We start from the raw sequence: 15786 nt of genomic DNA, 5'->3' as shown, positions 1-15786 counted from the left end.
TCGCACAGGAGCACCACGCCTTTGTCGCAATACGAGCAGCAGGCGAAGCACATACGCGCAGGAGGAGAGCTAAACACCTGCAGACACAGATCTATGCGTATGATAATCACTGCGCTTGCTACCCGTGCAGTGACCTGATACCAAAGCGCTGCAAGGTGGCGTTGCGAGCTGCTGCGGTTCTCTTGCTCGAGTTGGATGGGCTCTGCTGCTGCGGCAGAACGGACTCACGGCGACTGCGCTTCGCTGGCTCTAGAGGCTCTGGAAAAGGGACGTACCGCTGCTGCGCGTTGGCGCCGCCGAGACTGCCGCGGCGCGACTGAATGGCTTTGCTGTACATCTCCGCCGGCGTGGGGGCCTCGTTGTAGCGCGGGCGGCTACTTTGGAGAGAAAACACGGAGTCGTTCCGCCCAGCGTCGGTGGGGTTCAGTGGTTGATACCGCTGCTGCTGCTGCTTCTGCGGCGACGGCTTTCTGATGACACTCGCCGCCGTGGCGGTCGGCCTTGTGGCGTCACTGGGCAGGCACGACAGTGTGGCGGCAGGCGAGCTCGCACTCGTCACTGTCGCCCTTCGCGGCTGCTGCTGTTGAGGGTGCGCCGACGGCGGCTGCTGCGGTTGGTTCCGCTGATTGAGCGAGCCGGGTGGGACGTAGTGGGAGGACAGCTTGCCGCGCGGTGCGACGGGGACGTGCCCGGTGCGGCTGACCACGCGGCCGGAGCCGCTAGACTTCCATGCTAGTGGCAGCACACCGGTGCTCGCGCTGCCATTCACCGCGACGCCTGCGATCGGAAACGCGTCCACCTCCGAGTTGTCGTCGCTGCCGAGGCGCCATGGCTGGATGCCGTTGCTGGGGACCGGCTGCACGGGGCATACGCTGCCACGATCGAGCAGCGGCGCGTGGCTCGCGTCGCCGTACGGGTCAACGCTGTGCGAGCGACCTTGCTCTTCCTTCACCACCATCGCTGTCTTAGGACGGGCCTTGGGAAGGAGGGAGCCGTAGAGCAGGCCGGGCTGAATGTGCGGACTACTGCCGCCAGCACCGTAGTTGCTGTGGGCTGTCATGGAAACGCTCGCAGCCACAGACGGCGACGCTGCACGACCGCCTTTAACGGGCGAGGGAGTCACGGAGGAGGGCCTGCCGCCGAGACGCGCAGCATAAGGCAGACCAGTCGGATACGCGTCGGGGCTGCGGTTGTACCGAATCGGCTGCTCTATCTTCATTGGCGTTATTGTGTGCGCACCAGGAGCTCCAGTCGCCATCATGCTCATTGCCTGCTGATACCGGCGTGCCTCGGGCGATGCCACGGGGACGACACGACCATCTGGCAGGCGTGTCATGGCACCCGCCAGCCCGGCAGAGCCACCGGCCATGGCCATGTTCGGGCCTCGTGCGCCGGCGCCCACGGCAGGGTGCAAACCGCCGCGCAGTCGCTGCTGCTGCTGGTACGCCACGCGTTGGGGAGAGAGAACACCGCCGCCGCGGTATGAACTGTGGTCACCTCCAGGCAAGCCGCTTCCTGCTAGTGCAGAATATCGACCGGAGGAGCCGAGACTCTGACGGTTTCCGTCGCCTACCCCGGGTGCAGACGCGCCAGGCACACCAACGTGGCGCGGCCCCAGCGTGGCCCCGCCACGGCCGCGCCCGCCGTACAGCGCTTGAGTGGCGCCCCCGCGCTCCCCACGGTCATAACGACCTTGCACACCAACAGGACTGCGAATCGAGCTCGGGTGCGTCTGCAGCAGCTGCGTAGATGCACGAAGAGGCCTGCCCGGGCTAATCATGCCATCACGTGCACCTCTGCGGCCGCCACCTCGGTCTGACCGGATGGGGCTGTAGTAGCTTCCCGGCACGTAGTCGCTAATGTCGGAGCTGGTGGTGTAGCTGCACGAGTAGGACGCAGCAGACCACACGTTATCCACGCCACCGCCGTCTGTGCCATGGTGCCGAACACCACTACCACCGCCGCCGTCGCCCCCGGCACGGCGACCACGCTGTGTCGGGTACGCGCGCGTCGTGGCAGAGGAGTGCTTGCGGCCAAAGCGGACTTTACCGCGCGACGTCGGTGCATCATCACCGCCGTGGTCGTCATAACCACGGCGGCTGCTGCCGCGCTCTCCACGAGCCAAGGCAGAACGCGGCTCGCCGTGGCGCCGACTTGTGTGTCGCTTGCGCTGCGCCGAGGAGGGGGGCCTGTGTGTCTGCAGCTGCGGATTACCCGGGGCATCGCACGCGCTATCTTCGCTGCCGCTGCCGTAGGTTCCACTGCGCACGCTGTCCACGTCGTGGTCGTCGCTGTTGCTGTCGTCGTCCGAGTCAGCGCCGCGCCGCCTCCCTCTACGCCAGGTCCCGCCCTTCCAAAGAAAGCACGACTTGCCGTCTGGGCCACCACGCTCCCTGGGCTGGCGATTGCCTTGAGGGCAGGGTGCCGTCGCCCCGCTGGTACCGCTTCCCCCGGTGGGACTCTTCTCCGGCGCAGGCGTCGTACGCGTGCGGCGCTCCGTATTGCCACCGCGACGACTCACAGACGTAGGCGAGCCTTGCGTGCTGCCCTCGAGCTCTCGGTTTGCTCGACGGGGGCCGTGCAGTGGGAGATAGCTCGGCGACACTTCCGAATCTGTCAAGGCACTGCCGCCACGTGGCGCCGCCGGACCGGAACCAGCCGATAAGCTGCGCCGCTGCTGTTGGAGCGAGCGCGGCGACGGTGCGGCGAGGTGCTGAGAGGCGCGGCGGTCTTCGTGACTGCTTCTGCCGCCGCCGCCGCTCTGCCGATGTGCGTTGGCGCGCAGCTCCTGATCTCCCGAAAGAACGTTGATGGCGCTGGACACGCTGTATCGTCCTCCGTCGCTGCCCGGAGCACCACCCATACTGCTCCGCCCGCCACCACCCGCAAACATGGCGGAGCCGCTGCGCATGCGAGGCGGGGCGCTATTGCTTCCGTCCTGGACGTGCTCGTTGATGGTCGTCAAAGGCTGGCTGTTGACGTAGTCGCCTGAGTAGCTGCTGTGACGCTGATGCTCCAGCTGGGAGGTGGTTGGGGCTAGCGGGGGCTGTGTCGTGCCGCCCGCAGCGCTCGACGGGGACGCGTCGTCGCCGTTACTCAGGTTGGGAAAGCGTCGGTGCTGCTCGCGCTCGATAATGCGCGGCGGCGGGCGTCTGTACCCGGTGCCGTTGTCGTCGTACTCCTCTTCCTCGCTGCCGCCGTTGTCCATGCAGTCGCCGGCGTAGTCGCCCTCATCGTCATCCTCAGCGTTCCCCTCGTCGTAGCTCGATCCGGCTTCTTCGGTGGTGGCCGTCGGGGTGTAGTGAGCATCGAGCAATCGACTACAATGGCTGCGGCCGCGCTGGGAGCGGCTCGGCGAGGGCGGGGCGAGGTTGCCGCCGCGCTGCGAGAGCGGCGGCGTCGCCACGGGGGAGTCCGGCCCGGAAGACGGCTGCGGCGATTGAAGGGGCACGGCGCGTGGCGAATGCAGCGGCGGCGGTCTCTGTGACTGCGGCGAGAAGGCCCCGGATGGGCGGTAGCCCGTCACGCCTTGGAGGTGGCTGTCTCCCGTGAGCACTTCCGACATGGAGCGAACGTTGCCCGGCGTCATGCCGGTGTTTGGCTTGCCGTGAATCACCCCCAAATGATCGTCGCTGCTGCCGCGCGACCGTCCGCCATCGACGCCGCTGCCGTGCCGGCTGCTGCCATGCCTATCACCGTTGCCGTTGAAGTAGTAGTTGTTGTTCACGGTGATGGGACTTTGCTCTCGCTGCGCCAGCCCCTTGAGTTGCTCTACCTGCATGCGCGCGAGCTCCTCTGACGGCAAGGCGCGGAAGAGGTCAGTGCTCGGGTTGTCAGTGCGCGAGCACAACTCGGCCAGTTGGCGGTAGTTGCGCAGCAGCTGCAGTTGGCGAGCTATACGTGACTGCGCAGCGTTCTCGAGCCCACCAACGTCACCCGTGGCCTCGCCAACGAGAGATGCGGAGGGGCGGTGCGGTGATGCGGATGTCACCCGCGTCGTCACGTGCGGCAACCGCCCGTCAGCACTACCGTGGTAGCGACCCGCGCTTGCGGGCAACGAGCTGCTCACTGTTGGAGGCGGCAACATGCCGCTCACAGCAGCGGTGTGGTCGAGAGCAGGGTCCACGTGCAGCTGCTGCGAGGCGGCGGACGGGCTTGCATGGCGGCCAGCGCCAGGCTGCTCCTCGTCGCGCGCGGCGCGCCTAGCCCGCATCTCAGCGTCGGGCCATAGCCATGAGTCGATCGTCGTTTGATAGCGGGACTCCGTCTCGTGATCAAGGTAAGATGCGGCAGCGGCAGCCCCGCCAGCCGGGCGCCGGTACGCGCCGAGTAGATCACGCGCGACACCACCATCCACAGACGATGACGGTGTCTGCATCGGCGGTGGTGGCGGCGGCTGACGCGCTGTGGGCGATGCCCACGCGGCAGCGTCACCATCGCGCATACCGAGGTGGAACGAGGTAGATGCTGGCGAGGCCGTCTGATACAACTGCGGCACATAGGGGTCGGCGGGCTGCAGTATTGACGAGGATGACTGCGCATCCCAGTCCACGCTGCCGCCGAAACCGCCGCCGTAGGTGCGCGGCGCGGATGGCTCCGGTGCTGGTGGCGGTGGCGGTGGCGGCGGTGCACCGGCGCGCGGCAAGGCAGGTGCTGCGGACGCGTCGGCGTCGTAGGAGGTCAGCTTGCGCATGATGGGAGACAGGTGGCGGAAATGGTCTCCCTCCATGCGCGCCAGTACGGCATCCACGTCGCTGGCCTGCATGAGCTCGCGCACAAGGTCTTCCTCCTGATCCTGCATATGATGGCGCCATGAGGAGGTGGAGGGGGGTGGACTAGTGGCGGCGAACATACTTGGAGGACGAGAAGCAGAGGGGGGGGGGCAAGAGAAGAGGAGGAGAGGAGCTTGTGGGCGTATGCATGCACGTTGCCTTGCCAGCGCGCGTGTCTCAGCAGACGGCGTCACGGAAGCAAGCGCACACTGTAGATCTAAAGAGTACAGATAAAGCACAAGGAAACACACAAAACAGGAGGAAAGGGGGAGGGGGGCTGACTAGAGCTAAAGGGTGGCACGTGGGGAGTTCGCGGTCGTCGAGGTGCACACCGACACGCGTGCGCACAGGCGCGGAAAATCGAAGTGTACAAGGGAGAGCGACTTCGTTCGCTTTTCGTGTGACGTTGGGCACAGACGCCCGCTCCCGACACACACACGCCTTGCTGACGCGGTTGTGTCGGGTATCTACAGGTGTGCGCAACAAGTGATGTGGAACGGTGCTGAGTCGCGCCGGCGATGACCGCTGCCCTCCACGGAATGCCCGAAGGCTTCGACAAGCACACGAGGCAAGTAAGCAAGCAAGCAAGCAAAGTACGTGCCACGCTCGTTTCGTCAACTGCGTGTGATCTTCAGTGAAGGCTGTGCGCACGCGCGCGTGCGTGGATACAGGATGTGGCGCCTACGTACAAGTACACACACTAGTATGCGCTGCCGACGCTTGTCTCCGATGGACGCCGAGGCACCGACGCCGACGTACACGGACACGAAAACCCACGCGGATGTGATCAAGGCGAGCGTGGCGTACAGAAGAAGAAGAGAGAGAGAGAGAGACGGTAAAAGCCGACATCGGGGCAGTTGTAGGTTGTGCGTGTGTGCATGGCGGGACAGAGAAGGAGGGTGGGAGGGGCAGCGGCGTGGCATGAGGCGTGAAGGGATGCGTTGGCTTCGCATGCCCTGCTATCACGGCGCATCGAAACGTGCACGTATACACCCATGTACGCGTAACACGCCAAAGGCGCGGCGTGAAGGCGGTCAGCACTTCCGCGCTCGTAAAGGGTCGCGCATAGCTTGCAACCATCAATATCACGTTGGGAGGACAGCCGTGGCTTACCCCCCCCCCGCCCCCGCTGCGCACCCATGTACACGAGCTCGCTGTCACGCTTCCATTCCTCCCTGCGGCACGCATGCGTGCAAGATGGTGGTGTCCACCTACACGCGAGGCACGCGACTTCGGCTTCTTTCCTATACTTCTTGTTTCTTGCGTGAACGCTCCGTCGTCTATGCCTTCTATGCGGCTCAGCCAGCCACGCGCTGTAGCACTCGAAGTCGCACCCAGACGCACTTCTTTCCCATCTGCGCGCATGTGTGTGAGGTGAGGGGTAAAGCGGGTCGTGCGCCGCTCGTGCACGGCGCGCTATGCTTCACCTCGACCGCCCTTCTTCAGCAGCACCTGCACAGCAGCCACGATGTAAAAGCGCGGTACTCGTCATGCGCCAGCTCGGGCGTCTTCTTCGCCTCCAGAACCACTACCGCGAACGTGACAGCGTACTCTGCAGCATGCCCGGCGACGCCACCACTCCAGGAGGCGCAGTGCGGCACCGCCTGCACCACTCTGATGACGTCCTTGCCGCTCAGCACGGAGTGCACCGTCTGGCAGCGGCGCTGGGCATACAGAGGCGAGGGGGAAGGACCGCAACCACCAGGCCGGCGGCGCTTCGCCCCTGCACCCCGACAGCAGCGCTGCACGCGGGCCGCCAGCTGTGCATACCGCGCAGCTGCTTGCAGCACGGCCTCCACCGCGGCGCCGCCTCCGTGAACCGTCTGCGATCCGTCGGGTCCGAACGCCTCACCTTCGCCGAGTGCACAGCGGAGGCGCAACACACCTGAAGTGGCGTCGCCGTGCGCTGCTCTGCACCGCCGCGACAGGAAGCAGGGTGGAGGCGAACATGGCGAGTCCGCAGCGGCAGTAGTTTTGGGTGCGGCTGCGTGGTGATCAAAGTAGTACAGGAGAACATCGCGTGTGCGTGTGGGTGCACCTGCTGCGACCGCCGCGCCACCGCGTCGGCCAACTCGGATATCAAGGATGGCGGCCTCCAGCTGTGCCATGAGCGGCGAGACCAGTGTGACGGGACGCCTCCACGTCGTGCGCATCGCCGCGGTGGCCTCGCTCACGAGGCTCGCAAAGACGGCGGATTCGAAGTGATCTTCGACCAGCAGCTGCACACCACTGAATATCGAGGAGAGCGGGGCGCCGAGGAAGGGGGTGCGCATGCCGCGCACCAGCAGCGCCACCGTCCAACCGGAAGCGCTTGTGAAGGCCAGTGAGATCAACGGCAACGCGGCAGTGGAGGTGACACTGGAGGAGTCGACAACCGACTGGGCTGCGGAGGTGATGCGCATTGGCGCACTTACGTAGCCGCTAACGCGCGTGTCTGTGCCGGCGTTACCTTCGCTGTTGTTCGGCCCACGCGTAAGCAGGCACACAGCCGTCAGTCGAATGGTGGCATCATCGACTCTAGCGTATGCCACACCGCCGACGCTACCTTTTCCTCTGCTAGCAGCCTCGGCCGCATTTTTCAGTTCCTCCAGCACCGCGGACAGCGCTGCAGAGCGCAGCAGCTCGGCAGCCTGCGCCGGTCGGCATGCGGCGCCGATGGGGCTGCTGCTGTGGTAGAGAGGGTTGCCGCGGTACCACACACTTGACGCGGCCAGCACATAGCGCGTATTTGTGCTCGGCAGGCCCATTGTCGGCATGACGCCACGGAGGGACGCCGCGTCCGTCGAGCTCGTGGCGGCCCGCAACAGCTGCTCTATTCGCCGCCACAGGCGTGGGCGCGTGCGCAGCGGCGACGGCTGCTCGCGGCACAGGCGCCGCAGCGCCAACTGGCGCTCTGCAAACACGCGCGGTTGCGCGGTGCCATCCAAAACAACCTTCGCCAGCAGTCGCACCTGCGAGTCCATGCTGCGCTGCACGTCGTGTGGACTGCCCAAAAGCCGCGTGTGGAGAGGCGGGTGCGCAGCGCATGTTGTCGTCCAGTCACCGCTAATAACTCTGTTCGCGGATACGACGCTGCCGCGGAGAGCCGTGTGCACGAGCCACTCGGCATACGCAGCGCCGTCGCCGCCACCACCCAGCTGACGCCACACCACGGCAGGCAGCATCACCGCCGCGGCGTATCGACCGTCCTCGACCGGGTACACGTAGTAGCAGCGCCTTCCTCCGCAACACTCCACGTAGCCAGTGCTAGGCTCAAGAAGGCCTGCGGTGCCAGAGGACCGCGCAGTGGCCGTGGCGCCTACAGACTGATTCTTTGCGGCTCCACACCGCGCAAGAACTGCGCCGCACTGGAGCTCGCTGAGATGATTGGCTGCGATGAAGTGCATGTTGGCGGCGGCGGCCGAGAAGCAGGAATCCGCGGCTGCCGTGAGGTCCACCACCGCCTCCACCGGTGCCGCGTTCTGGTCTTGATCAGGAGCTCCAGACGATGGAGATGCCGCCAAGGTGATGCGGCGCTGCTGCACGCTCAGCATCGCTTTTCTGCCTGCCACACCTCTGGCGGTGCCGCACAGCGCCGTGCCGCCTCCTACATCGATGACGGAGGGACTCGACGTGGTCTCTATAGACTTGATGGAGGCGGTGGAGGTGAGCAAGAGAGGGGCTTCGCCGTAGACCGTCACATCAGTGTCCCCGACTCCGAGAGGGAAGAGGCAGAACGTGATATCCGTGTCAAGCATTGTGTCACCAACAGCGAAGCGGAAAGGGGAGAGAGAGCCACTGATGCGTGCGCTCACACACACGTGCTCACGCCGTCTTGCTGTTTGCTGGCGGAGCGCGCTGGATTAGGGAGGGAGAAGGAGAGGAGAGAGCGCAAGAGGAGAAGGGGTGGAGGTAGGTGGGTGGGACGGCGGCGTGATGGAGAGCTTGCGGCACGCATACGTGACCGCCTGCTTTGCATATGCACTTGCTTTTTCGCGTGTCTGTAGGTTTGCTTCTTTTCCTCGGTGCATGACCGCATGGCGTTCGCTCGAAGCGGGGTGACGTGTGTGTGTGTGTGTGCGTGTGCGTGCGTGCGCGTAGGGAGGGGAGGGCCAGCGAGAGAGCCCTCACCCACAGCCGCCTTCCTCCCTCCCTCCCACGCTCGGTCTCTCACAGCGACACGACCGCGGCGGCGGAGGGGGTGGGGAGGCAACAAGAACAAACGACAGAGAGGAAAGCAAGACGCGTGCATCTGCGTCTGGGTGTTGACCGTCCTCTGTGCAGTGCGCCTCCGCATTGTCCCTCCCCTCCGCCGCCCCCTTACACGCATCCGTCGTGCGTGTCCTTCTCGTCCGACGAGGTCGGAGAAATCTGAACCAGCGGTGAGTTCTCAACCGAGGCGGAGTGCACATAGTGAGGCTGGAAGATGACGGAGCTGGACTGCTGGAGTTCATGCGGCGCCTCAGCCACCACAGACGCAGACAAAGACGCGCGAGTGACCTTTCCAGGCAGAGCGTGAGGGCTCTTCGGGCTGGTGTTGCTCGAGGCTGTGTCGTAGCTGCTGAAGCGTCGGCGAAGGTCAACGAGCCGCTGCTGCTGTCGCGCCCGCACGGCGTCCAGCGACCGGTCGGACCAGCTTTTGGCGAGCAGTGGGGTCTGTTGTGCGTCAACGGAGGAAGGCGCACAGGAAGAGACGCCGATATTGTCCCGCAGTGCGCACGAGTGCGACGCGTTGACGATGGACATCGGCGAGGGACTTTGGCAGGGGCGCGGAACGCAGGCAGTGCGTGACGGCGTGGGTGCCTGCGCCAGCACCCGCTCCGTCTCCCGAAGCTTGCGCTGGCTGAGCTCCATAAAGAGCTGCAGCTCAGGGCTGGTGACGTACACGTTGGCATCACTGCAGTCGTCGTCCACAAAAGCCGCCGCAGACGCAGGAAGGTTTAGTACGGTGCCGATATCTCTGGAGCTCGGCCGCGGCTGAGGTGGAGGCGGCGGCCGATGAGGTCGATGCTTTTGACCCTGCTGATAGTGTTGGTGTTCCGGCTGTCCCTCTTGCGCTGCTTCGCGCGTGGTTTGTGAGGGTGCCGACCTCTGCGCCGTGGAGGCTGAGACGGTGGCTGCCGGAGTTGACGATGATGCAGGCGATGTCGCCGTTGAACAAGCTGGGGGCGTCTCGCTGCCGCCTCGAATTGGCGCAGCATTCGTCACCGCAGCGGCATTCGGCGACGTTCCGACCTTTCCGTGTCCACCGCCGCGGGTGTTGCCGGTGGTGTCGAGGGCGGGCTTGGGGTGGATGGAGAGACGAGCGCATCTTCGGGGCGCGTTTGGGTTCGACGTACCAGGAGAGGGGGACGGCGGCGGTGCCTCCGACGACGGATCGACACGCATCACCGAAGTCGGCATCTGCGCCGGAGTCGCGCGGAGGGAGTCATCCGCGACTGCGGCTGTGCACCGTGCGACTGATTCCTGAGCGTGAGGTGTGTCTGCGCTGCCGAACTCGTTCAGCTCATCCTCACCCTCGCACGATGCTCTTGATGCTGACACCGAGGACGCAGTTTGCCGCCGCGAAGTTGCCGCCGCGCGAAGGCGGCTGCTGTGAGTGGATCGGACAAGCAATTTCTGCACAGCTGAGCGGTGTCCTGTGACTGCAGACGCGGCTCCCTGCGTAAAGAGCGGGGCGCTGCCACTGCTGCCCCACCGCGACGATGAACGCTTCACACGCCCCTCGTCGCGAAGACCGCGGGCCACCGCTGGCGGATTGATGCGGAGGGGCGACAACGATGGCGACTTTGACTCCTGCCGTGCCCGGCTGGTGTGCGTCGGCCTCATGTAGCGCTGCGAGGGGGCGTACCACTGCCGCCACTTTGCCATTGGGCTGCGCCGCAGGGAAGCGGGCCTATCATCGACGGGGGAGGCGGCCACCTCCGCCGCTTGTGCCGTAGAGGTAGAGGGAGGCTGCGATGATGACGAGCTTGGATAGCAGACACTGCACAGTTTGTGATAGCGGCTGTGACGGGGGTGGTGATGGCACGAAGAGTCGCGTGCCCGAGACGATCGGCGCGACACGGAAGTCGCGCGCGAAGGCGGCGACCGGGTGTGGGGCTGCGCACAAGCGTGGCCAGTGCTGCTACTCACTGCGGCTGCGTCACCGCCGGCGTTATTCTTAGACCGCGCAACGGGGGCCGTCGGCGTCTCTGTGGTTGAAGCGTGCGCCGGCGTGCGCGGACGCCAAAAGGAGACGGGCACTGCCGACGAGCTTCCAGCTCTATCATTCACCATGTGCGCCGCCTGGCTCCTCGCGTGTCGAGACAACGGCGAGGGCCGCCCGTTGTCGGCGAAGTGTTGCGGGGGTTTGTCTGTGGTAGTGGAAGCCGTCCATAGGCTGTCTGAAAGCCGTTGAGAGATGGACATGTAGTGGAGCGGCTTTGCGCCGATCGTCCCCTCCGCTGTCGAGCGCACCGCCGGCACATGCTGCTGCTGCGGGGGCGCGTAGCTCATCGGTGGGGGAGCTGCAAGGATTGGGGAGGAAGCGGAGAGGGAGGGGGCAGCGTCTAGCCCAGGTGGTGCCATCTGTGGGTGCTGCTGCGCAAACTGCAGTTGCTGTCGCTCCAGCATTGCCGTCAGCTCACTCACCTCATACTCGCGAATGCGATCCTTGTGCTGTCGCGCATGCAGAGCGGCGTGGAGGGCGAGGGACTCCTTCATGGAGGACACCATGAACTGCACTTGCTCCGCGATCACGGCCTCTGGCACGCCGGCGCAGATGCAGTTGTCGATGAAGCTCAGGATAAGAGACCGGCCTGTCCCTTCCTCCACGACTGCCACCCCAGAGGTCGACTGATGGGCCACACCTTCGTGCGCCGCAGAAGGTCCATGACTCGAGGCGGCGCCCGATCGCGCCTGTGCGTTCCCCAGACGAAGCACGCTGTCTTCGATCACACAGTTGCTTGCTGATATGGAAGGGGACCCCTTCACCAGGGCCACAGGAGGGTACGAGTAGACTGATGGCGCCGCTGCTGCTGTGGCCGCCGCAAAGGTTTCCGGCGTCGTGTTGTCAACTGCTTGCTCTTCCTCCTCCGCGAACGATGACGAAGGTCTGCGAGCCAGTCGCAGTGAGGGGACATACGGATGCCGCGCCTGTGCGGGGTCGACATGCATGTGATTCGCCTGCAGCCCAGCCTTCTCATTCTCCATCTCCTGTGATTCGGCTGCCGAGGACGTGAGCAAGTCGAGCAGGGCAGCCCGATAGGCGCAAGGACTCAACATGCGTCAAGTTCGCGTGGTGGCCACGATAAGGAAGTCGACCCTCTTGGAAAAACAGAGAAGGATCCCAGCGACCGCCGGTGCCACTGCGCGCGCAGCTGTTTTCGGGTGTGCGTGTGACGTCGTCGTTGGCGGCAGCGCGTCGACCAAATCTATCGAAGTGTCTATCTACTTGGTGCAAGGGTGATTGTAGCCCGTTGCTGCTGTTGCGCGCTTCTGGGCAGTGCGCCTGCCTGTGTGAGTGCCGTTGCACGCCGGTGTGGCGGGTGGCGGTCGAATAGCGTCTGCAATACCACACACACACACAGAAAGGGTAGAGACAGTGCACGCCCCTCGTCGCCGGCCAACTCCGAACCTTCACAGTGTCGGGCAGCCGTAGGAAGTCAGCGCAAGAGCAGCCCGCGAAAAGGCGTGCTGGCGAGAAGGACGAGCGAGCCGAAGAAGAGTGCACATAATGGGCCAAAGAGAGGTGGAAAGCGAGCGAGAACACACGGGGGAGTGCAGGCGCCACAGCATCATCATCGGCAGCAAGAGGCGGAGCAGAGCCGCGGAGATGTGCCCATCCTCCTCCTTGGTTCTTCGCCGCCGCCGCCGCCGTTCCCCTTCACGGCCACGCCGGGTGAAAGGTATTAGAGGGGAGCGGACGATGAGTGACGGATAAGGCGTACACCTGTGCCTTGTTTGTGCGTGTGTGCTCTCTGCGAAAGGCGATGCATGGCGTCATCGAGGCCGTGTCTACATCACCAAACACCGCTTCATGAAAAGGTCCAGAGCAGACAGAAGGAGAGAGTCGTGTGAGGCGCAGCACGCAAGGCAAGGACGAGGCCGTAGAAGTAGGGGGTGTGGGGCTCAGCTAGAGGGAGCACAGCGAGGGACGGACAGACAGACGCTACAGCAGTAGAGGCCAACAACGTGCAGCGAATGTCAAGTCAACGGAGATCAAGCGCGCTGAAGGGCGTTGCAGCAGCTGCCGCCGCCCTCATCATACACGCACGCTTCCCAACCGGGCCTTCGACGACACGGATGCCCTGTGACGTCCCACCAGGCACATCCGCAGCCTTCGCTCTCTCCCTCTTTGTGCGTAGTCGACCATCGTTGTAAACCGGCCGCAGCGGTGGTAGTGGCAGCCACAGTGGCGGCCGCGTCATCCGCAGAGCAACTCCTTGGAATACACGGACTCTCGAATCAGTACCGCCTTGCGCATGATGGCCGCCGTGTCGAGACGAGGTAGGTGCTCTAGGCAGTAGAGAAGCTCAATCTTGCCGGCCTCGATGAGCACCTCCGTCATGGACGAGAGCATCGCCAGGCAGGCGTACGGGTGCAGCGCCATCGCCTGGTGCTCGCTCATATCCGCGAGATAGTAGTCCCACAGCGCGAACACGTCGTCGGGGTGCATGCGGCCCACGAAGAAGCACGTCAGCAAGCTTGGGATCCACTCCCACGTGGTCAGCCCCTCCACTGTGAAGTGCTCATAGAGCGGGAGCAACACGGAGCGGAAGAGCATGAGGAAGTTGCCGCAGTGCGTCTGCAGCGTGTGAGCGTCGTGCAGAATGTTGCCGTCCTGTGTCAGCACATCAAAGAGGGCGTGGACAGTGAAGAAGGTGTCGCGCGCCGAGCTGGCGACCCGGTCGAGTTGGCGCGCCAGCAGCACGATCAGCTGCACGTGATCGACAGAGACGTTGCAGTACATCATCTGCAGCGCGGCCAGTGCGGACTCCATCCTCGCCCACTGACGCGCGTCCGCGTTGTACGGCTCACAGTACCGCAGCGCCGTCACGCACTCTTCCCAGGCGGCGAGAGTGGCCGAGGGGCCGAGGGCCGGGACAGCTGACGGACCGCGGTACACAAAAGGCGTCGCCACCGTTCCTGCACCGCTGCTGCCACCACCGGTACCGCCCCCTGCGTCGCCGCTACCTATGCCGCGGAAGCCGCTGCTGCAGTGCAGTGGACCGCTTCCCTCCGTCGCGCTCACGGCCGCCACCGCGGATGATGTCGAGAAGGTCAGCAGTTCCCTGATGGTGTGTAGGGCCGCCACGCTACCGCCAGTGCTGTGGCTGCCGCTGTGACCCCCGCCGCCAGCGCCGCCGCGGTCGTCGTCCTCGTCCCCGTTTCCCAACATGCGGGTGTAGGCCGTGTTCAAGAGCTGGAAGTCCTTGTCCTGCAACTCTTCCATCGTCATCTCGCTGGACTTGTCGGTGAAGGCGACCCCGAGAAGGTAGCGGTAGACAACACCGCGGTAGGCCGGCGGAATGCCCATGCGCGACGCCTCCCGAAGCTTTTCCATGTTCACTGCGACTTCGGCGTCAAGGAGCTCCTCGAATATGCGACCGTCATTCGCCATGCCCACCTCGGGTTCGCCCGCCAGGGGCGACTGGACGTACACCCCACGGGGCGAGTGCACGAGCGGCGAGAACCGTCGTGGGCGACTCATCCGAGCTTGATGAGGAGGAGGAGGAGGGAGGGAGGGAGGGGAATCAAGCGTCGCGTTGGCCCTGTTCTCCGTGGCCACTCAATGAACTGCTGACATGTGCATGGGTGCATGCGCGTGCACCAGCGTGCGTCGTGGTTTGTGGTGTTGAGGGAGGAGGAGGAGGAGGGGGAGAGAGTGAGTGCAGTGCCACTCGCCGGCATCGTTGCACTCTCCTTGTATGCTCTCTCGACGAGGGAGCGGCATGCGAAGAGTGTGGCGCCGAGCCACAAACCTGAGATCGTGCCCTGCTGTTGAGACATGCGGTGGGAGAGGGCGGGAGGCGCATACACACATACGCACACACGAATGCACCACTACAGCTTGCGACACACGCATGTGTGCACATGTGCGATCACACGTGGCGTCATTTTTAGTTAGGTGCCTCACGAGGCAGGAAACATCAACTCCACCAAGAGGAAGAGACGGAGGGTGGAGGGCGGCGTATTTGGGTGTGGCTGCGAGAGGGGGCGAGGGAGGCCCATCGACCCTCCGTCCTCTTCGTGCGAAGCAACATGGATGATGACACACAAACACACATGCACACACCGTTACACACGCATATAGACACACAGACAAATCAGAGCAAAACACCATGAGATCCCGTCCATCACGCAAAAAACCCGCATACGCACACGGCACGCAAAGGATCGGGAGGGGGTCGGGGGGGGGGGAGTGGGGAGCTTGGCTGCAGGGGAGGGCTAGAGAGCTGCCGGAGGAGTCAGATGATACACCTCCCCCACCTCCCACTACTTGCGCGCGTGCATGCGTGCGAGGCGGCATGGTTAAATGTGGCCTTCTCTGTCACCATGACTTTCTGCGTCGCCACAGGCATAGGTAGACAGTCCTGAACACTCCGCATCTGCGCTTGGGGCTTGCCAGCACGTCAGAACACCTTCCCCAGCCTCCCCCCTTCTTCACGATATTAAGCGTTGCCAAGGCGGCTGCTGTACTCGCGACGGAACGCCGCAGGGGACAGCTGCCACACATGCTCTTTCACCGCCACCGCTACCTCTTCGTTGAAGAGCTTCTTGGCGTCGCGCACGAGCTCATCCTTGTGCTCCTCGAACTTCCCATCGACGTCGCCGTAGTAGTGGTCGGCGAGAATCTGCTTCTCTGAGGCGACAGCGATCATCTGGAAGAGGGAGATGACGACGGCGGCGGAGTAGATGGGCCACAGCCGCTCACGCGTCCAGTCCCACACGGACTGCACGGCTCTCAACGTGGTGCCGAGAGCCTTGTTGATGTGGTACTTCTCCATGAATGCGGACATGGTGGGGAGGAAGAGGTGCACTCAGTAGATGT

The 15786-nt window shown here is 64.4% G+C and overlaps 5 protein-coding genes across 5 annotated transcripts; all 5 read right to left on the bottom strand.

The window, feature by feature from the left end:
* Positions 1-118: 118 nt before the first annotated feature.
* On the bottom strand, positions 119-4852 carry LDBPK_241000 (hypothetical protein, conserved; the record flags this gene model as incomplete). Its single annotated transcript, XM_003861143.1, has 1 exon — positions 119-4852. The coding sequence occupies one exon, from the start codon at positions 4850-4852 to the stop codon at positions 119-121; it is 4734 nt and encodes a 1577-aa protein (XP_003861191.1).
* A 1362-nt stretch (positions 4853-6214) lies between these two features.
* LDBPK_240990 (hypothetical protein, conserved) lies at positions 6215-8509 on the bottom strand (the record flags this gene model as incomplete). The annotated part of the gene is made up of 1 exon (XM_003861142.1): positions 6215-8509. One exon carries the CDS (start codon positions 8507-8509, stop codon positions 6215-6217), a length of 2295 nt encoding a protein of 764 aa, XP_003861190.1.
* Positions 8510-9071: 562 nt separating this feature from the next.
* Positions 9072-12017, bottom strand: LDBPK_240980 (hypothetical protein, conserved; the record flags this gene model as incomplete). Its single annotated transcript, XM_003861141.1, has 1 exon — positions 9072-12017. The coding sequence occupies one exon, from the start codon at positions 12015-12017 to the stop codon at positions 9072-9074; it is 2946 nt and encodes a 981-aa protein (XP_003861189.1).
* Positions 12018-13158: 1141 nt separating this feature from the next.
* LDBPK_240970 (hypothetical protein, conserved) lies at positions 13159-14355 on the bottom strand (the record flags this gene model as incomplete). The annotated part of the gene is made up of 1 exon (XM_003861140.1): positions 13159-14355. The coding sequence occupies one exon, from the start codon at positions 14353-14355 to the stop codon at positions 13159-13161; it is 1197 nt and encodes a 398-aa protein (XP_003861188.1).
* A 1051-nt stretch (positions 14356-15406) lies between these two features.
* Positions 15407-15754, bottom strand: LDBPK_240960 (hypothetical protein, conserved; the record flags this gene model as incomplete). The annotated part of the gene is made up of 1 exon (XM_003861139.1): positions 15407-15754. One exon carries the CDS (start codon positions 15752-15754, stop codon positions 15407-15409), a length of 348 nt encoding a protein of 115 aa, XP_003861187.1.
* Positions 15755-15786: the final 32 nt, after the last annotated feature.

Source organism: Leishmania donovani, chromosome 24 (genome assembly GCF_000227135.1).
Source record: "Leishmania donovani BPK282A1 complete genome, chromosome 24".
Taxonomy (NCBI): domain Eukaryota; phylum Euglenozoa; class Kinetoplastea; order Trypanosomatida; family Trypanosomatidae; genus Leishmania; species Leishmania donovani.
This window is presented reverse-complemented; position numbering and strand designations above follow the sequence as displayed.